The sequence below is a fragment of the Schistocerca nitens genome, chromosome 6 (genome assembly GCF_023898315.1).
Source record: "Schistocerca nitens isolate TAMUIC-IGC-003100 chromosome 6, iqSchNite1.1, whole genome shotgun sequence".
NCBI lineage: Eukaryota > Metazoa > Arthropoda > Insecta > Orthoptera > Acrididae > Schistocerca > Schistocerca nitens.
The window spans coordinates 718,884,140-718,907,327 of record NC_064619.1 but is presented as its reverse complement, the minus strand read 5'-3'; the positions used below and the strand labels follow the sequence as shown (position 1 = coordinate 718,907,327).

Sequence of the window (23,188 nt, the reverse complement as noted above, 5' to 3'; positions counted from 1 at the left end):
AACAGAAACTTGATTCTGGTGGTCGATGCTTGGCTTTTAACCCCAGCCCTAGAGTAAAATACCTAAATCACTGTGCACTCTCGTTTCAATCGTGTCAAACATTGCTGTACAATTCCAAAAAGAAGTTGGGACTAGTTCAAGGAATTGTAAATGGAAAAGAAGTAAGTTGTCAATTGTAGCTCAGATGAAGTTTTGTCATAATTTGCAATAACTGGAATTCAAGGTACAAGCCTACTCTACCTAAAATTGAAGTGCATTTTAACAACTGATTGTCTGAAGAAGAATAACCTGCCACTCACATTGTTCTTTCCACTCACACAAAATAAATTCTGAAAGCAAATGTTCACTATTCTACAAAAATTAATTACATTACTGTATACATCAATCAATACTACATACCTTGTTGCTGCAAATGTTGATCATGAACTAGGCTTTCACAACAGCGCACTTGCTCTTTAGCGAGCTCATAAAATTGTTGCGCTAGCTGGGCTCGCACCACAACAGTGTTGTAAGAATGTGGCATGTTTACAGAAGCTTCTGCCTGATCTTTGAGGTCAATGTCTGGAAAAAAAAAAAAAAAGAGTACATGTCAGTGAAACAGAACATAAAAAAAGATTATACTGTATAACAATATCAAAAAATCGTTGAACATTTCATGCAGGAAATCACAAAACACATAAATGACAGGCCAAGCAAAACATCTTACTCTGACCCATGACGAACACAAGCCAACTATTTAGTTTGACAGGGCTTCCAGTTCCTTAATAGGGGAAAAAAATGAGCAGGCTTGAGTGTTATACTCCAGAATAGAGATCACCAAACTTTTTTCGTGGTAAACTGCATCATCTTTCTGTACAATAGTTGCATGCCAGAATGAAAGCTTTGGGCAAAAAGGTGAGAAATTAAGTTCAGCATTCTGTGTTAACCATGGGCGTGTCGCATGCAATACATAAAAAAAAATTATTAGCATAAAGATAGTTGTGGCAGACCTAGTGTGCACATATCTTAATCTCACAAACTAAGCACTAAAAAAAAACTTTTGCAAACTCATACAGGAAATTCATTTCCTTTGTTAATGAGATTTGTGGAAATGATGTTTGGGTTTCCTGTCATCACCAAATACTTGGTTCAGTTTTGCTGCATCCAATGAAGAGAATTTGTTTCAGATGTACATCAGTCAATAATGTTGTGTACAACATTCTCATACTCTTACCGTGTCATCTCATGATAAAACGTCAAGCTTTCGATGATTAACTCCATATTCTTTGTCAGGAGCAACTGACTGTCAAAACTGTTGCTGTGATGGCTTATCTAGACCATAGGCTACTTCTGACTGATCGGTAATTACATAATGGTACTGCAAATGGTGTTAACGTCTACGCTGGTGGTGCCACCACTCCCATAGTAGCATAAACATTGTGACAAATATCTCTGCCTCTTTTCTGCATCAAGAGCTCGCTTCCACGCTCCTTGAACATTATACCCGCTGTCCTAGTTGAAATTCTTGTCTCACAATATTCTTTCTACAGCCTCTTCAGTTACAAAATCCCAATGTAGGAGCCTGGGACAAAACCTTTGTTTCATCAGCAAACAGTATTTTACATTTGTTTGTGAGGCTCTGTTCAGCAGATTTCTCCTGTTCTCGATTTTTAATATGCCACTGATGTTCTGCACAACAGTTGTAAACAGTGCAAATGGACTGACTGATGTAACTGCTATTGCTCCCACAAGGAATGTTGTAAATCCCAGGGCTCCTGAGACAGACTGTCCTTAACAGGGCACAGCACGTCCTTTACTTTCTTAGGAGGTTAGAGAACAAGTCTTATACCTCGTCTTCCCACGACTGCCTATTTTGCGTGATTTAGTGCCACCAAAAGGAAGAAATACAGTTACTAACTCATCACGTTAATGTTCAAAATGTTCACATTTCCTTTTCTCGGAGAATACTGATATCATATCATGTGAACCATAGCTGGTTGGAAGGTAGGAGACGAGATACTGGCAGAAGTAAAGCTGTGAGTACCGGGCGTGAGTCGTGCTTCGGTAGCTCGGATGGTAGAGCACTTGCCCGCGAAAGGCAAAGGTCCCGAGTTCGAGTCTCGGTTGGGCACACAGTTTTAATCTGCCAGGAACTTTCTGAACCATAGCTGTTCTCTCTGAACATGTACTTCTGATGATTAATTTCGGAATCCAAGTGATCCTTGTCAAACAATCTTTGCTCCATGTATCAGTGTATTCAAAACTGCACTGTTCTGCACTGTATGATGACAACTCTGGGCCCTCAGATACAAATCAGTGCACATCAGCTTGCAATACACTGAGTGGCTGAGACATCCATCCAACACTCATACCAACACATCTAAAAATGGCAGTCTTTCTTCTTTCTTTGTCATTACTGCATGATTGGATGCATATACTGTTCACATGTTCAAGGAAATGCTTGAGAGCTTTTACAATGTGTGGCCAGACCATAGAGGTGCTCTCAACACAACGATGAAACGATGACGAATGATGGGGAGTCAAATTCAATTATCGTTCCTGAAAATGTTCCAGCAGTGGCCACGTGTTGTAGAAGCTCTTGAGTATTTTCTAAACATATGAACAGTACACACCCAAACATCCAGTTCACTGCCGAGATTGAGAAAGGCCAACAGTTTTAGACATGTTGGTACAACGAAAGTCTAATGGACGTCTTGGCCACTCTGTGAACTGCAAGCCAACAGACACTGATTTATATCTTTGTGCACAGAGTTTTCATAAAACCTACAGGAGAGCAGTTTTAAATACACTGGTGTCCAGAACAAAAGCTGAAAAGCTGTTTATCACTAGGATCACTTTCATTCCAAGATATGAAGTCAGTATTCTCCCAGGACAGGAAATATGAACATTTTGACCAGTCATGTGATGAGCTATCTTAAAATATATTCTGACCTCAAACACAATGAAGTATCTCAAACAGAATGACCTCCACCATCCCAACCAGAACAGATTTAGGACACACTAATCATGTAACACCTAACTCACACTTTTCTCACATACTTTTTGGGTTCCACAGGATAGGTCAGGAGTCCACTACACACAGCAGGCGGCTACACGGGCAGCAGGGGTTGTGTGACGTGGACTGGGTGGTTTTTAGGTTAGATGGCCTCGGGCAAATACAGAAAGGGCAACAGCCTCAAAAGGTGCGGGGCAAAGTCAGGACATGCGGGGACCAAGCAGCAATCAGTATTGTAACTGTAAACTGTCGAAGCTGTGTTGGTAAAGTACCGGAACTTCAAGTGCTGATAGAAAGCACCGAAGCTGAAATCGTTACAGGTATGGAAAGCTGGCTGAAGCCAGAGATAAATTCTGCCGGAATTTTTACAAAGGCACAGATGGTGTTTAGAAAGGATAGATTGCATGCAACCTACCTCGAGAAATTAAACAGAGAACCGAATCGTGGAGATAACATCTTGGACCTACTGATAACACACAGACCCGAACTTTTCAACTCTGCAAGCGCAGAACAGGGAATCAGTGATCATAAGGCCGTTGCAGCATTCCTGACTATGGAAGTAAATTGGAATATAAAAAAAGGGAGGAAGGTTCATCTGTTTAGCAAGAGTAATAGAAGGCAGATTTCAGACTACCTAACAGATCAATGTTGAGTGTATATGGAAAAAGTTCAAGGCAATCGTAAAATGCGTTTTAGACAGGTACATGACGAGTAAAACTGTGAGAGACGGGAAAAACCCACCGTGGTTCAACAACAAAGTTAGGAAACTACTGCGAAAGCAAAGAGAGCTTCACTGCAAGTTTAAACACAGCCAAAATATCTCAGACAAACAGAAGCTAAACGATGTCAAAGTTAGCTATGCGTGAAGCGTTCAGTGAATTCAAAAGTAAAATTCTATGTACCGACTTGACAGAAAATCCTAGGAAGTTCTGGTCTTACGTTAAATCAGTAAGTGGATTGAAACAGCATATCCAGACACTCGGATGATGATGGCATTTAAACAGAGGATGACACACGTAAAGCTGAAATACTAAACACCTTTTTCCAAAGCTGTTTCACAGAGGAAGACCGCACTGCAGTTCCTTCTCTAAATCCTCGCACAAACGAAAAAATGGCTGACATCGAGATAAGTGTCCCAGGAATAGAAAAGCAACTGAAATCACTCAACAGAGGAAAGTCCACTGGACCTGACGGGATACCAATTCAATTCTACACAGAGTATGCGAAAAAACTTGCCACCCTTCTAACAGCCATATACCGCAAGTCTCTAGAGGAACGGAAGGTTCCAAATGATTGGAAAAGAGCACAGGTAATCCCAGTCTTCAAGAAGGGTCGTCGAGCAGATGCACAAAACTATAGACCTATATCTCTGACATCGATTTGTTGTAGAATTTAGAATGTGTTTTTTGCTCGCGTATCGTGTCTTTTCTGGAAGCCCAGAACCTCCTCTGTAGGAATCAACACGGATTCAGGAAACAGCGATCGTGTGAGACCCAACTCGCTTTATTTGTTCATGAGAGCCAGAAAATATTAGATACACGCTCCCAGGTAGATGCCACTTTCCTTGACTTCCGGAAGGCGTTCGATACAGTTCCGCACTGTCGCCAGATAAAGTAAGAGCCTACAGAATATCAGACCAGCTGTGTGTCTGGATTGAAGCGTTTTTAGCAAACGGAACACAGCATGTTGTTCTCAATGGAGTGACGTCTACAGACGTTAAAGTAACCTCTGGCGTGCCACAGGGGAGTGTTATGGGACCACTGCTTTTCACAATATAGATAAATGACCTAGTAGATAGTGTCAGAAGTTCCATGAGGCTTTTTGCGGATGATGCTGTAGCATACAGAGAAGTTGTAGCATTAGAAAATTGCAGTGAAATGCAGGAAGATCTGCAGCGGATAGGCACTTGGTGCAGAAAGTGGCAACTGCCCCTTAACATAGACAAATGTAATGTACTGCGAATACATAGAAAGAAGGATCCTTTACTGTATGATTATATGATAGCAGAACAAACACTGGTAGCAGTTACTTCGGTAAAATATCTGGGAGTATGCATATGGAACGATTTGAAGTGGAATGATCATATAAAATTAATTGTTGGTAAGGCGGGTGCCAGGTTGAGATTCATTGGGAGAGTCCTTAGAAAATGTAGTCCACCAACAAAGGAGGTGGCTTACAAAACACTCGTTCCACCTATACTTGAGTATTGCTCATCAGTGTGGGATCCGTACCAGGTCAGGTTGACAGAGGACATAGAGAAGATCCAAAGAAGAGCGGCGCATTTCGTCACAGGGTTATTTGTTAAGTGTGATAGTGTCACGGAGATGTTTAGCAAACTCAAGTGCAAGAGAGGCGCTCTGCATCGCAGTGTAGCTTGCTGTCCAGGTTTCGAGAGGTTGCGTTTCTGGATGAGGTATCGAATATATTGCTTCCCCCAACTTCTACCTCCCGAGGAGATCACAAATGTAAAATTAGAGATATTCGAGCACGCACAGAGGCTTTCCGGCAGTTGTTCTTCCCGCAGACCATACGCGACTGGAACAGGAAAGGGAGGTAATGGCAGTGGCACGTAGTGCCCTCCGCCACACACCGTTGGGTGGCTTGCGGAGTATAAATGTAGATGTAGACATACTGGATTGAAGATTTTATGGCAAGCGAGACGCAGCAGGTTATCTTTTGTGGATAGTCATTGACAGATATAGACAGAACTTCAGGTGTAGCCAAGGAAAGTGTGTCGAGTACCTAGCTGTTCATGCTGTATATTAATGACCTTGTGGACAATGCTAACAGTAATCTCGGACTTTTCGCAAATGATTCAGTTATCTACAATGGAGCAGAGCCAAAAAGAAGCTGCACAAATATTTACTCAGAGCGTCATAAGATTTCAAAGTGGTGCACAGATTGGTAATTTACTTTTAAATGTTCACGAATGTAGAGCTGTGCACTTCACAAAAAAAAAAAAAAAAAGAAAAGAAACAAACCTAGTATCTTATGATTACTGTATCAACGACACACAGCCTAAATCAGTAAACACATACAAATATCTTAGTGTTTGTAGGGACATAAAATGGAATGATTACATAGGCATCAGGTACATTGGTAGAATGCTACAAAAATGCCATCAGTCTAAAAAGGAGACTGCTTGCAAAAAACGTGTGCAACCCATTCCACAATACTGCTCAACTGTATGGAACCCAACCAAATAGGGCTGACAGGGCATACTGAACAGACAGAGAAAAGGGCAGCACAAATGGTCTCAGGTTTGTCTGACCCAAGGTTTGTTTGGCCCACAGGAGAATGTCACAGAGACATTGAAAGAACTGGTCGACACTTTAAGGTAAACGGAAAGTATTCCAAGAAAGCCTACTTACAAGGTTTCCAGAACGAGCTTTAAATGATGATTCTACGAATACAATACAGGCTTCAACAAATTACTCCCATAGAGGTCATAATGACAAGATTTGATTAATTACATCAAGCACAAAGGCATTTAGACAGTCATTCTTCTGCACTCCATACGTGAATGCGTCACGAAAAAACAACTGGTACAATGTGGCATGCTCTCCACCATGCAGTTCGCAGTGGTTTGCGAAGTATAGATGTAGATGTAGAAATGGCTAAGTCTAGTACACTTTTTTTAACACGTCCATGCTGGCATTGATAATTGCATTTCTTGGTGTGGGACGGTGCACATATTCATGCTCTCCTTCATTTGGAGGCGCACGTTTTCCATTTTCCTCCGTGGGGCGGCGCTAATATTTAAATGCCTTATTCTATTATTTTAATATATCGACCTTTTATTTAATGTAGGCTGGATGCTGTCTTCTTCTTTGTAAGAATCAACCTACGTTAATTGACACAGCCATGGTCTCACTATGTCAGTTTTAGACAAAATGGAATCAGACCTCTTATTTTGAAAGTGGCATAAGTCTATTATTATTTAAAAAAAGAGGTTACAAAAACAAATAATTTTAGGCCAGATTAATTGCAAATTATGTGATGTTATTTGTCCACAAACCTCTCTCACTGGAGGAGCACACAAATTTGTATTCACAGCTGTTCGTTGTGCCTGGCTCATAGGAAATACACCATACACCATGTTAGTGTACTGCTGGTAGCATAATTGTTAGTCTAGTGTGAGCCACCAGTAGTACAAACCAGCATGAACATTTTATAGGTGTCTGTAAGATGTTATAGATTACAACACTGGAGAGAAACTCAACCATCTCACTAGGTCTCTGTGCTATCATCAAGGAAAATGTTAAAGCTACAATAGCAGAACTGGTGTGTGGTCAACCAAACTGATTACCTGGTGGATTTATCATCAATATGCCTAATGAGTTGTCAGGTTTGGTTTAACAGATACTTTCACACATTCACCAACTTTTAGCCAGTCACAATGAGACATCAAACTCTTTGTCCTTTCATTGTCAATAACCTATAAACATGTAAATGTATCTTTACCAGGTACAAAGCTGTGAGGATCCTATACTCTCACACGTGATAAATATTGGTTACCTTTAATTGAGTTAATTTCTTCTTCTAGTTGCATGTACTAAGATGTATCAGTAATTTGCAGCACCACTGGTTAAGCTATGTCCAGTGGTCGATTGTCATCTTTCCTTGCAACAAGGAATAACACGACATTACCATTTTTACAGTGGGTATATAAACACTGTGCACAAAACTCTACATCAGAATGCCACGTCCACAGTTTACAGTGGAGAGACCATATAGTTATGGTTGAAGTCATTGGACCCCCACCCAATTTGATTGATGTTATGTTCATTTCAACAGTAATTATGAGTGTTGTCCATAAAATAACGTTCCCACGGCGCTACAGTCCTGAAAAGTGCTGTTACGTTGGATCCCACGATTCTGTAGTGTACCTTGGTTCCCCCACTCCAAATCCCCTCCCTAGCGAGCTGCCTGTGGAGCTCAGTCTTGACTTGGCAGCTGTATGTGATGGATCTCCCCCTCGCTTCGCCTGTCAGTTGTGAGCTGCACTTGGTGATCTGTTTCCTGTCTGCAAAAAAAACATTGCGCTGGCGGAAATCCATTCCCAGCTATGCGAAATCTATGGAGACAAGTGTATGAGCATACAACACATGCGCAAATGGTGCAGAGTGTTCAAGAATGGGCGTACTGATGTCCATGATGGTGAGCGTTCTGGACATCCATCTGTTTCTAACAAAACAATCGCAAAAGTGGAGGCAGCGGTGCTCTCAGATCGAAGTGTGACGGTTCGTGAGCTCTCCGAAATGATCCCTGATGTCAGCAAAACCTCTACTGACAAGATTTTGATGGAGCATCTAGGGTATGATACAGTTTGCGCGAGGTGGGTGCCAAGTATGTTGACCGAAGACCACAAACGGCAACGCATTGAAGCGGCCCAAGAACTACTTCAAGATCATGGAACTCATGGTGAGGAATATCTCAACTCCACTGTCACTGGAGAACTGGAGACGAGACTTGGGTGCACTATCGCACACCTGAAACCAAAGAACAGCCCAAACAATGGAAGCACCCAGAGTCGCCGTGATCGCAAAAATTCAAACAAACTCAGTGTCGGCAAAGTGATGGCAACAGTGTTTTGGGACAGGAAGGTGGGTATTGTTGTGAGAGTTATTGCCCACCAGTACAACAATCAACGCTGCTGGGTACTGCGAGACACTGCAAAAATTGTGCCGTGCAATTCAAAACAAGAGGAGAGGTATGCTGTCCAAGAGGGTGCATTTCCATCAGGATAACGCTCGACTGCAGACTGCTAAAGCCACCAACGAGCTCATTGCATAATTTGGATGGTGGTATTGTCAAACACCCACCCTACAGCCCAGACTTAGCCCCAAGTGACAACCATCTCTTCCCTGACATGAAGAAACACCTGGGTGGAATGCATTTCAGCGACAGAGAAGAGCTGGGGGAAGTGGTTCTCAGGTATCTGCGCGGCTTGGCAGAAGATTTTTCTGACTCTGGCATTCAAAAGCTCATACACCGCATGCAAAAATGTACTGACTTCAGGGGCGACTATGTAGAAAAATAGGTTAAAGTCTGAAAGTTCCAAAAATGTACGCATTCATGAAATAAACATATTTTACACTGTGAAAAAAAAAAAATGGGAACCTTATTTTACGGACAGGCCTCATACCATTAGCAACTGTGTGTGAAAAGGATGGGGGGGGGGGGGTGTTACGTTACGGAGGAAGGTGAAGTTGAGAATGGTGAGGTTGCTTCTTGATTACAAGCTGCAATCCGATATGTATCAGACTGGATGGCAGTAACTAAAAGGAGGACATTAAAATGCTGATTGTCCATGTTCCTAGGTTAGCTCAGAAGAGTGTGTGTTTTCGTGACTGATCTGCTAAAATTATACAGATAAAGTACCAAGGACGGCGACGCACTGGACTCTCATTCGGGAGGACACCGGTTCAAACTCATATCTAGCCATCCTGATTTATGTTTGATGTGATTTCCCTAAATTGCTTCAGGCAAATGCCGGGATGCTCCCTTTGAAAGGGTAATGCCAATTTCCTTCGCCATCCTCCCCTCATCCAATAGGACTGATGAACTCGCCGTTTGATCCCCTCCCCCAACTAAACCAGTCAGATAAAATATTTACACTAAAACATAAAAGTTGCAAACCCAAGAGTGATTTTTACAAGTGTAGGCATCTACAACAAGTGCTGTATACGAATTAGCAGGGACTGGGCTATGTGAGCATTTTATGAATTATGACAAACTCTCATGCACAAAGATTTTCCCAGAAGGAAAGTAAAGCAAACACATTTCAAATAGGATTCTTGCCACTAACACTCAGGATGATCTTACACAAAATGTTTTCAATGGAATGGGGCAATTGGCAGCAGCTCACAGGAAATGCTTGTTTCAATAAGAACGGGAAAACTGCAAATCAAACCCGATTTAAAGCAGTATACATTACTTAATTTGTCATAACTTTTATTATTTAACTTCTATTCAATTTGGAATATGTCGTAGGGAGACAGCACAATCTCAATTAACATGTGGTTTGCTCAGTTCATTTACGAATTATATGGTAAGAGGACTGTGGTAGTAAAGAAAATAACCTGCATATTTTCAGTATACTACAACATGATACTTGCCATTAATCTAACAATGGCAACACTGCGTTAATTTATCAACCATAACTGACTAGCTTCAGTGGCAGGCAGGGTTGAACTTATCATTTTGGAATGACAAACTTCAACAAACAGTATAAAGGCTGATGCCTAGACACATTACCTGAACCATAGTCGATACTGGGAGATGGAGGCGTCATGCTTTCTATTGTAGACTTGCTGAACAGGAATATTGGATTGGTGTCTGTACCAGCCGAATAGCTACAGACTCTTACTCCTGGGTCCAAGCAGTCTCCACCACTCACCAGAAGAACTTGCTTGTCGGCTGGTATATGACATACTTTTTCAATTGCCTCTTTCAGCTGCACTACACTGTAAAACATGAAAGGAGTTATAACATTGTTGCATTTTTATAGTAGACTTGTCTTTTTTTATTGTTTTAAGAGCTATATAATTTTCCCCAAAAGAGTTCAGAAATGGGAACACTCAAGTTCAAGATATCTGTGTCTCATAGGTTTATGTTTTATTTTCATTCAAGTAATAATGGTATGTAATTAATGGAGTGAATAAAAGTAACCACTCGCCATTTCAATTAGTTAGCTTTGGGGAAGAGACTGTCTGAAAGCTCAGCAAAGTTTACAGTTTTCTTTATGTCCCTGTTGACAGCTCAATGTCTCAATATATGGTGAGTGATCACCTTTACATCTCCTTTTATTTGCACTGGACTGATAAATTTCTAGTAACATAATAATAGTCTATAAAAACAATATAGCTACCCAATTTTTATTGCAGCCCCAGTACAGTATTTTCACATGTGAGGAAATCATGACTAATTATTAAAATTATATTTCATTTGTTATGTAACTCAAACTACACTGCAACATCATCACTGTACTAAGCATTCCATAATAACGTATGTAAATGTGTGTTAACACTCACCAGTTATGGTCTACATAACATCATTTTCTTCAATTTTTTTCTAAAGAAACATTTACTTCAAACAGGAGAACAAAATAGTACTGGAATCTCCACACTTCTACCTGGCTCTAATTCACACTTCCTCACAAACCCACTGACATGGTTATCTGTAAATAACTTCTTGATACATTTATTTTTGCTCTAAATATTAATGTCTGCTGACACACTTTTGTCACTGCCAACAAAGCCTGGAGCACCCTTCTCAATCAATATCACCAATAACTTGAATGCCTGAAACTACTGGGCCAAAGGCTCTGCTTCCTCTTTCAAATCTTCACCAACCAATCCTCCTTTCCTTCTTGAAAGAGAAATGGGTAGTATGGCAAGCTAAGACTTTTATCGGCAGTACTAGAATCAGTGCCTGCAGCATGTTTGCACTGCTCAGCCATTCTGTTCAAAATAATGTAGTGTGTCTCAAAACTTTTAATTCACACTGAAACAGGTGATGGAGGATCCACAAACAAGTATATTGAGATAGGGAACCAATGGTTGGAAATGCATATTTATTTTGCTATGGACATACACAGCATATATCTACTACACTCTGCAAACCACTGTGAGGTGCACGGCAGAGGGTACGTCGCACTGTACCAGTTATTAGGTTTTCTTTCCTTTCCATTCATGTATGGAGTGCACAAAAAATGATTGTTCGAATGCCTCTGTGCATGCAGTACTTATTCCAATCTTATCCTCATGATCCCTATGCGAGTGATACACAGGGGGTTTTAGTATATTCCTTGAGTAATCATTTAACGCCGGTTATTGAAACTCTTAATAGACTTTCTCAGGACAGTTTACATCTATCTTAAAGAGTCTTCCAGTTCAGTTCCTATAGTATCCCTCTGACATTTGCCCACAGATTAGACAAACATGTGACTATTCGTGCTGCCCTTCTCTGTATATGTTCAATATGGTACGGGTCACACACACTTGAGCAAAATTCTAGACTCAGTCGCACGAGTGATTTGTAAGCAATTTCCTTTGTCGACTGATTGCACTTCCACAGTATTCTACCAATAAACTGAAGTCTACCACCTGCTTTGCCCGTGACTGAACTTATGTTATCATTCCATTTCATATCCCTACGAAGTGTTACACCTGGGTTTTTGTATGAGTTGGCCAATTCTAGCTGTGACTCGTTATTTTTATAGTCACAGGATATTACATTTCTCTATTTTCTGAAGCATAAAATTTTACATTTCTGAACATTTGGAGCAAGTTGCCAATCTATGCACCACTTTGAAATCTTATCAAGATCTGACTGAATAGTTATGCAGCTTCTTTCAGATAGTACTTCATTACTTCTTTCAGATAGTACTTCATTACGGATAACTGCATCATCTGCAAAAAGCCTGATTTTATCATTAATATTGCCTTCAAGGTCATTAGTATACGACATGAACAGCAAGGGTCCCAACACGTCCCTGGGGCACAACCAAAGTTACTTCAACATCTGACAATGACTCTCCATCCAAGCTAACATGTTGTCCCCTCTCCATCCAGTCACAAATTTCACTTGACACCCCTTATGATCATACTTTTGACAACAATTGTAGGTGTGTTACTGAGTCAAATGCTTTTCGGAAATCAAGAAATACTGCATCTACAGGATTGCCTTGATCCAAAGCTTTCAGTATGTCATGTGAGAAAAGTGCGAGTTGGGTTTAACATGATCAATGTTTTCGAAATCCATGCCAGTTGGCACTGGGGTAATTTTGTTCAAGGTACCTCATTATGTTTAAGCTCAGAGTATGTTCCAAGACTCTACAACAAATCAATGTCAAGGATATTTGATGGTAGTTTTGTGGATCACTTCTACTACCCTTCTTGCAGACAGATGTGACCTGTGCCTCTTGCCAAGAATTGGGCAAAGTTTTCTGTTCAAGGGATCTACTATAGATTATAGTTAAAAAGAGGGCCCAGCTCAGCCGCAAATTTAGTACAGACTCCGACAGGGATTTCATCGGTCCCTGGAGTTTTGTTAAATTTTAACGATTTCAGCTGTATCTCAACACCACTGAGAGTAATACTTATGCCATTCCTCTTTCCAGTGGTATGAGTATTTCAAGGATTAAATTGGGGCAATTCTCCTGTGCTTTCCTTTGTAAAGGAACACTTGAAAATGGAGTTGAGCATTTCAGCTTTTGCTTTCCTACCCTCAACTTCAGTTCCTGCCTCATTCACTATTGAATACTAAAGTGCGCGTCATTTATGTTGGCGGCCGAGTTTAGGTTAGTTCTGCGCATCTGACGTCACAAAACACAGTCAGCCAATGAACAGAGAATGACGTTGCCAGATCTCGACTGCAGAGAAGAGCACAGACGAGTGTCTTCAGTTTTAGAAACGTTCACTCATAAATAAAGTAATAGAACATAAGCAATATCTTGATAGCAGACTTTCTTTTATAGAAAGTTTGGAAAAAGCATTCTTTATACCAACTGCTTCATATTCTATTAATTAATTAAACCAAACAAGCAATAAGACTCCTAATTCAGGCGATAGGAAGGAAAGGTGTTTGTATCAATCTCACGAACCGCTTTTTCGCAATAAAGAACAGCGGTAATTGTTTATTTCCTATTGTACTTCGACGAAGTGTGAGTAATTCATAGTCATACCAACAGTGTTTGTCAGAATTTTGCGTGACGTTTTAAAGTCTTTATAGAGCTGCGATGTTGAACGAGTTGCGTTACCGTAATGGTTAAAGCGTTGGGTAAGTAAGCGAAAGGTGATGTGTTCAAACCTTGTCTGCTGCTTAATATTTTCTATATTTAAAAACAATATCGAAGTGTCTTACTTCACGAATTTTATTCGTTTGAATGCAATTTTTGGAAATTAGTGCTTTGTCTCTTCATTAACCCTTTCGCTGCTACAGAGACGTGCTCCCCGCATTCTGCGCTGTGCGCGATTTTGTCATCACTGCACTGTTCGCCTGTGCAGACACATGGTGTTCCCACCGCTTTGACACAGTTATCATTCTATTTCACAAAAGCTATTTGGCCCAAAAATTAGATTTTTACATATCTTGTTGACTGATACCTTCCCCCCATAAATGACTTAATTTTGTTTCGATGTTCAACCCAGTTATTGTGCAGCATTAAATGTAGTAAACCATTGCACAAAATTTTGAAGACTTTGCAGTGGTAAAAGTCCATAGCGTATACTTTCCGTATGGCCAATTTTAGTTGCCACAATGTTGAGAATGAAATGTGGACAAGATACCTAAATTTCATATAAAATTTACTGTATAACAATATCTCATTTAATTTAAGTACCACATATGTGTCGTATGTAATATTGAGAAATATTCCGTCTTTCGCGACTGTAATATAAGTTTTATTTACGGGCGCGTTTGGCTTTATTTTAAAGCACTTCAATCAATGAAAGGTATGGCACATACACAATGGTACTCGTGTTCTCTCTCTTGTTTTTGTTCCACAGTCGCAGTTTTACCAATGGTATTGAAATATATTCCTCTTCTGCAACTGTAATAAGCGACTTATTTAGACCAGACGCGTTTCTCTCTTTTGAAGCATCTTCTGTGGACAGTTTTTTGTCTCCTCCATTGCCAAGTCACCTTTCATAGTTTTGTGCTGCGGTAACGCAATATTCAACGTTTGTGTCGGCTGATCAGTGTTTTAGCAAATAAATGCTTTTTGTGTGTGCCACACACAAAAATTATATTTGACATAGCTCAGAGCACTTCACTGATAGACGGTATATTGAAGTCCTAATGTTTTTGTAAGTCCACAGTTTTGTTTAATGTATTTTGTCTACTTCCTTCTGATTGACTGAAATGCGTTAAAACAAAGCCAGGCGTGCCCGGTGTAAATAAAACTTTTGTTACAGTCGCGAAAGACGGAATATTTCTCAATATTACATACGACACCTATGTGGTACTTAAATTAAATGAGATATTGTTATACAGTAAATTTTATATGAAATTTAGGTACCTTGTCCACATTTCATTCTCAACATTGTGGCAACTAAAATCGACCATACGGAAAGTATACTCTATGGAATATTTACCTCTGCAAACTCTTCAAAATTTCGTGCAATGGTTTACTATATTTAATGCTGCATAATAACTGCATTGAACATCGAAACAAAATTAAGTCATTTATGGGGGGAAGGTATCAGTCAAGAAGATGCGTAAAAATCTAATTTTTGGGCTAAATAGTTTTTGTGGAATCGAATGATAAGAGTGTCAAAGCAGTCGGAACACCATGTGTCAGCACAGGCGAGCAGTGCAGTGACAAAATCGCGCACAGCGCGGAATGTGGGGAGCATGTCTCTGTGGCAGTGAAAGGGTTAATGCGGCCATGGTGGCTTTACTTCATGAACTGCGCGCTCCCCCCTAAACGTAAGTTTGCGAACTATGCTATACTATGGCGCTGCTTCTCTTGGCGCATGCGTCGTTTGCAACTGGCAACGCAGCAATCTCCCGCGTCTGGGCGGGTATGCGTGAGCCGCCAAGATAAAAGAATTCAAGTATAGCAGCATTTACATACAACCAAAATTTCTTTGGGTTCTGCGAAAGGTAACTTGACAGTATTCTGCTACAGTAGTCATTGAAGACATCATATATTGCTCTCTTAACACCCAAGTACATTCCATTTAGCAAATCTTGATCTATAGGCTACACTTTGTTTTTTTACACCTGTTGTGCAGTAATCTCTCTTTCTTTGGAAGTTTCTTTACAGTGTCTATATACCATGGAGGTTCTCTCCCATTATGAACTGTTCTGCTGGGCACATCTCTATGCTGTGCGTGGTCAACTATCCCATTTAACTTGGGCCAGAATTCCACTACATGCTCCGCCCTATGCTAAAAGCTTCAAGTTCCTCAATGATGTATGACACTACTGATTTTTTTAATCTAGTTTGGTGAACATATATATCTTTCTGCTTGTTTTAGTTGTCCTTTGTACTTTGGTAATCACTGTTGCCACAACTGCATCATCGTCACTGATACCAGTTTCGATGTGGGCACCCTCAAAGATGTCTGGTCTATTTCTTGCCATTAGATCCAATCTATTTCCATCATGACTGGGGTTCCTAACTATCTGTTCTTGGCAGTTTTCAGAGAAGGCATTTAGTAAAGTTTCACAGGATGTCATATCACACCCACCACTAACGAAATTGTATTTTCCCCTAATTAATTGTTGGACGATTTAAGTCTATGCCAATGATAACAGCACAAATAGGGAACTTACGTAGAGTGAACTCAGGCTTTCTCTAAAGTTTTCCTTTACATCATGAGATGAATCAGATGGGCAATAGAAAGATCCAAACATCATCTTATGGTCACCGCCGATACGAAGTCTTGTCCAAATGATCTCTCATGCAGCTTCAATTTCTATCTCGGTGGATTTGAGTTTCTTATTTACTGTGACAAATACACCTCCTACATTTACCGTTTGCCTATCCTTTCAATATACACTTAAATTTTCTCCAAAAATCTCACTGCAATCAATTTCACTGCATAACAACTAGCTCATAGATTGCTCAAAGTGTGACCACAAGCCTCAATGCATGCATGGCAATGGCGCACGAAGTTCTGTCGCACTTTCACAAAGATGCCTGGTGTCTGTTGTACCAGGAGACAGACCGCGTGGACCCTAGCAAGCTGGTCTTCATCCATTTCCATGGGGATTTCCTACACTAATGTCTTGACGGAACGCCAGAGGAAATGTACAGAGGTGTGAGATCTTGCTATCACACTGGCCACGGGGCAGAACCTCTCCTATGTGTTGTTCAGGTGCTTGCCGACATTAACATTCACAGGCAACAAGGGGTACAGTCTCCAAGACCTGTGATAACACATCTCACAGGAACACCTATTAGGTGATCTTGGACGATGCCCGCCCATATGCTGACACAGAATCATTGCTGGTGGCCATTGCTGTGGGTGACAAGGGGATTGTCCTCACTCCAGACATGGCTGTTGTAACTGTTGAAAACACCACTACAGGTGAATGAGTGCCCATCTGTGAACAATACAAACTGTAGGAAGTTCAGCACTACAGTACTGTGGTGGATAATCAATTGACAGAAATGAAGGCCGAGCTCAAAATCTGTTGGCCCCAGTGCTTGCATGTGTTCGTTATGATAGGGATGTAACTACTGTTCCACAAGTACTCTCCACAGTGTATTCTTCGAAGTGTGTGTTTCACAGGTGAGTTGAGGGGTGCTTATTGCCGTGTGGTTGACCACACGATCCAACACCATCTCCTCAAAGTCTGGAGCTCGGACAAGTCTCTGGCAGGACCTTGGCCAGCCCTCTTGGTGAGAATGACCTCATCTCTTATAACTTCTCCAAATTATGACAACACCTGTTGGGTAAGTGTTCTCTGCACATTCGTGCTGCTTTGTGGGCACTACATCCTGCCACACCACACATTAAATGCACGTTCGCCAACTCTCGTGACGAGTAACGTTCCATCTTGGACTACGCATTTTGCACTGTACAGAACAACAACCCTCACTACAGAAATCACAAGCTACCTAATGCAATGGACAACTAAGCTGTCTGATGCAGTGGACAATTGACAACAGGAATAGTTGTGTGCATGCAGCACATTAATGTGCTGATGAAATGCATCCAGTCATCGCTGAAACGTGCTGTCAGCAAAGTTGTGCATAGTATGTGTGTCCGGTGGTCAGGTGTGTACACTGTTTATCACCCACTGCCTGTTCCGGTGTGCAAGAGACTCCCAGGGAATTGGCAAGAGTGTTGCAGAACTGCATACACCATTGCAAAAACATGCACCGAGACTGGCAGTCCTTCCTTTGAGCTACTACTATGAGCTACACTATTCTGCAATGTGCACTGTGTTATGCACGTAACACAATAAATATGCATTTCCTAACATGATCCCCTTTATCAATATAACTGGTTGTGGACAGGATATCACCAGTTTGAATTCGATTCTAAAGGTCTGAGATACCCTGGATATCGAAATGTCAAGTCATGGAATAGCGATATGCATGTACACAGATAGCAGTAATATCACATTCACAAGGTATAAAATGGCAGTGCATTGTAGGAGCATTTTACTCAGATAGTTTATGTGAAAAGGTTCCCAATGTGATTATGGCCACATGATGGGAATTAACAGTGTTTGAATGCTGAATGGTAGTTGGAGCTAGATGCATGGGACATTCGGTTTCAGAAATCAGTACAGAACTAAATATTCCAAAATCCACAGTGTCAAGAGTATGATGGAAATACCAAACCTGCAGGATTACCTCTCACCACGGACAACACAGTGACCAACAGCCTTCACTTAAGAAGACCAAGAGCAGCGCTGTTTGCACAGAGTTGTCAGTGTTAACAGCACTGCGTGAAATAGCCGCAAAAATCAATGTGGGATATACGGCGAACATATCCATTAGGGTAGTGTGGCAAAATATGGCATTAATCGGCTATGGAATGAGATGATTGACGCAAGCGCCTTTGCTAATAACATGATGTCGGTTTGACCCTATGCGACTGGGAATCTGTGGCCTGGTCAGACGAGTTCTAATTTCAGTTGGTGACAGCTTATGATAGGATTTGAGTGTGGTGCAGACCGCAGAAAGTCATGAGCTCTCACTGTCGACAGGGCACTGTGCAAGCTGGTGATGGCTCCATAATGGTGTCTGCTATGTTAATGTGGAATGGACCGGGTCCTCTGGTTCAATTGTATCAATCATGGACTAAAAATGGTTATGTTCAGCTACTGTGAGACCATTTGTAGCCATTCATTCATGGACTTCACGGACAATTTGACTAAACGATTTGGCCACCCATTAAATATTTATGATACACAACAGAAAGGTAAGTTTGTGCACAAAATCCTGCACCAGCAACACTTTTGCAATTATGGATGGCTTTCAATGCAGCATGGCTCAATATTTCTTGATGGTAATAATAAAGACTTGTCAAGACCATGCCACATTGAGATGCTGCCCAATACTGGGCTAAAGGAGGTTCGACGAGATATTAGGAGGTAACATATGGACTTAACGTCAATGTCTATAATGTACTACATATTGATGATTCCTTTAAATGTTTGTGCAAAAGAAGAGATGTAATTATACATTGTTACAATGGTACTATTAGCAACTGCATAATGTTTGCCAAAACATACCTGTATGTTCTTCAATCTGTGGATGGCATAGGAAACAAATTACTTTCAGTACACCCATTTGCCTCAATTTTTCTTAGTTTTACTATCAAGTCAACATGTGAAATATATGAGGAAGAAAATAGCTACTCTGCAGGGAAAAACTTTGGATGTTTTATCAACAGACCTGGTTTAACATTTCTGGAATGTTCCCTAGTTGACTAAATACTTCCATTAATTCACTGTATACCTCCCAAATTGCCAAACAACATGAAGCATTGGTTATGCTGAGAGATTACAGTCATTTTGCACCACCATCTACATGCCTCCTTGCATTTCAGAACAATTTTATTATAATAAGAATTGCTTGTATCTAACCGTATTGGTGACTCACTTAAGTATGCTATGAATAGCGATGGGATAAACCTGGTGACGCACCCAATGTAGAACTCAAGCAAACCAATCCTGTTATCTGCAGTCTCCTCAGTCTCATGAAAAATGAGCACAATCGATTTCACTCAAGTAGTGCTTGTAGAGTCAGGGTGTCACTTGGTTTGAAAAACCACCACTATCACATACAAGCACAACACACGATCCATACTTTTACACTAAACTATTCCCTTGGGATGCTCCAGTGTTCCAGAGATCTGGGCAAAATGCTGCTACAACATGGGTTAGTGCTGCCACATTATACATGGATGTCACTGCCATACCCTTAGTCACAGAATCTATATCATGCTTCAGCTGCTGCAAATAGCTCTTTATATATGATGAAGCATACGTCCTGCACTTAAATTCAATTGCGTTTTGTAAATACCAATAACATTTTTTCTTTAAATACAGGTTACTCTTGTACGACAGTTTCAAATACTTGTTTTATTTAGGTTTTTCTTTCATTTTTATAATGCTTATCACTTTAAATCTCTCTGTCTAAAACCTTTGCTAATGAGCCACTAGATAACAAGTAGAGCTTGAACCTGCTAATGAGGTAAGGAATATTTACAGCAGTAGGGATGAAGACAATGAAGTATGGTTTGGCTTTCATCTATAAAGAATTTTATGCACACTGACAAAAAGAAAGCACGATAGCTTGCCCTCCTTCAAGTGACAACATATGTACCACACACAAAGATTGGAGTTTTCAGTACCTGACTCACCCTAGTCAAAATAAATTAAGAGTCATACAAAATGGCACACATTACTTATAAACTGATGAGCCAAAACATTATGACAGTTCCCCACCGCTAGACTGAATATCACCCAGTGGCATTAGGGGCATGTGACATGATATATAAGGAGAGCAGAGATTAATGGGGAATCATTCTAGAGGCAATACAGATACGAAGGGCAAAACCCAAACGCCCACCTAAATTTCATTTCCATTACAGTCATAATGATCTCTTCCACTGCAGTTTGGTCCCGATTCATCTATTATTTAGCTTTATTCATCCAAGAATCATCTGATCATGATGCACCATTTGTCAATGTATACAATTCAAATCGATATGTCAAAATATACTACCTTTGCACTAAGTACGTAATATGCTTTATGAGAACCGGGACAGGTAGCCAAAAGTGGTCAGCCGTGCCTTGATTAAGGAACTACCCTAGCATTTGCCTTAGTCATATACAAAAAGCAAACCAGGATGGCCAGTTAGAGCAACTACATCCTTCGGTAAGTCCTTATTTGTTTGTTTCATTCTATCCTTAATCACCAACATGTAAACATGTAGAACTCCATTGTTAATTCCTGCTAGTTCTTACCAAAATGTTGGTTATAAGTTACTTTAATTTGACTGTGGTTAATTTTTAGGCATATTCTCAAGCTTGCTCTACTAAGTTCGCTTATTTTTGGTTTAAAGTTCTGTTTAAGAAACATTTTCCATTAGTATGTATTCCTTCTTATCCCGACCCCCCCCCCCTTTTTTGAATCCCTATTTAACTGCTGAGAATAGTTTTGGTTATATGGGGTCTCATTTTATTACTTTTGTCTCTTAATTCTGGACTACTCATTATCCTGATGAAATTTAATGAAAATTCTGGAGCGAAATTCATATACTTTTACATGCACCAGAAGGGTATTATATTTGAAATATAAATGATTACATACATTCCATAAGGCTTCGTGAACAGCCGGAAGATGTTAACATCTTGCCACATTATTTAAGCTGTCAACCAGCCAATAGCTGTCAGCTAAAATATCCTGGGAAGATGTCCAATGTTATCTAGCTGCAATCCTGAAACCTCATGGAATATTCATTATGCCAAGAAAACTTCAATTATTACGTATATCGATTCAAAACACCTCACTGGAAACAACAAGCATTTATTTCAATCCTTAAATTACAACTACATAAGGGTAATTCATCTTGAGCCGAAAGTTCATTTTTGTGTCCATGTCTGCTTCAAAAAATAAATATTGTTTGAAAGGATTCAGACATGAGCTAACAATTTTCTTTTTTCACCCATACACATTTCACCACTAGCTTCCTGATAATGGCGAAACATCACTGAAACTTGTAAAGGTGGAAAAAAAACTATGTTTGCTTAAGGTAGAATTCTTTCAAAACATATTATAAAGGAGTCATTTGAGGTGACTTGTGAAAATATGCAGAAAATTGTAGCATTTGTAACAGTACATTGTACCAAATGGACATAGTTTAACTGAGTTAGTTTTGTGCTGAACGGTGGTATATACAAAAATGCTACCATACCAAATGTTATAAATCCGTTCCGTGATCCGAGGCATGTTCCCTTTTTAAAAGCAGTTGATTTATCCACTACTGGCTTGCTAGGCCTATCGCAGCTTCACCAGAGCCCCGTTAGCCGTCACGTTTCAGGGTTCCCATAGGGCCTTCCCAGCTACCGTAGCGGTACTGGGGCACACGAAGTCCCCGCTGTACATCGCCCCTATAGGCAGTCCCCTACTTTGTGCCGTTGCCCATCTCCCACAACTTGGACGAAGGGTTGGACTTATGGGAGAGTGGCTATACAGAGTGCTGAGGGTGGTGTGGAAGGAGAACAGAATTCCTGAGGATTGGAAGAAAGGAATTATAGTCCCGATCTTCAAGAAAGGGGATAAAAGGAGATGTGAGAACTACAGAGGAATCACCCTGCTATGCCACTGTGGAAAAATCTATGAAAAGATCCTGGAGAAGAGAATAAGAAGCAGTATTGAAAGTAGACTGCAAGAGGAGCAGTACGGTTTCAGACCGGGAAGATGAACAACGGACCTCATATTTGCGGTAAGGCAACTGCAGGAAAGGCACTATGAGTACGGGAAGGACTTAATCATGGCCTTTTTAGATATTGAGAAGGCGTATGACAGTATCTGTAGGGACAAGCTCTGGGATGTGCTGAACGCAAAAGGGATAGATGAAGAGATAACACGAAAAGTCAGAAAAATGTATGAGGGAAGTGAGAGTTGTGTGAAAGTAGGGAGGGAATGTACTGCATGGTTCAAGCTGGAAAATGGGCTGCGACAAGGAAGTGCACTTTCGCCTTTATTGTTTATTATTGTTATGGATGAAATCCTACAGCAAGTATCAGATGCAATTGGAGATCATAAAATGAAAGCAGTGCTTTTTGCCGATGACCTGATGTTATGGGGAAATTGCGAGGAGGTGCAAGAGCAGTTAGATGTATGGGAGGCAACGGCAGCACAATACGGAATGCATTTCTCTGCAAAGAAAAGTGAAATAATTGTCACAACAAGGAAGAAGAATAGGCCAAATGTGGATATAACTTGTGGAGGGGAAAAACTACAAGTGGTAGAGAACTTCAAGTACCTGGGAAGTATGATTGAAAGTAAGGGGGGAAACGCAATGGAAATAAATGAAAGGTGCAGAAAAGCAGGGCAGTTCTACAAATGCATTAGGGGGCTTATTTGGAGCAAGGAGGTGCCACAGAAATCCAAGGGAATTATATACCGAACCTACTTTGTCCCCATATTGGCATACGGAAGTGAGACATGGGTAATGCACAAAAGCGACAAAAGTAGAATACAGGCTA

The 23,188-nt window shown here is 40.6% G+C and overlaps 1 protein-coding gene across 3 annotated transcripts in view; it reads right to left on the bottom strand.

Annotated features, from left to right (window-relative positions):
* LOC126262220 (RB1-inducible coiled-coil protein 1) overlaps positions 1-23,188 on the bottom strand; it is a 338,326-nt gene that overhangs the window by 129,546 nt on the left and 185,592 nt on the right. For all 3 annotated transcript variants that reach the window (XM_049958658.1, XM_049958657.1, XM_049958659.1), the window contains exons 3-4: positions 10,256-10,464; positions 400-561 (exon numbers count right to left, since the gene is read on the bottom strand). In XM_049958658.1, coding sequence (XP_049814615.1) covers positions 400-561; positions 10,256-10,464 — 371 coding nt within the window. The remainder of the gene's footprint in view (positions 1-399; positions 562-10,255; positions 10,465-23,188) is intronic.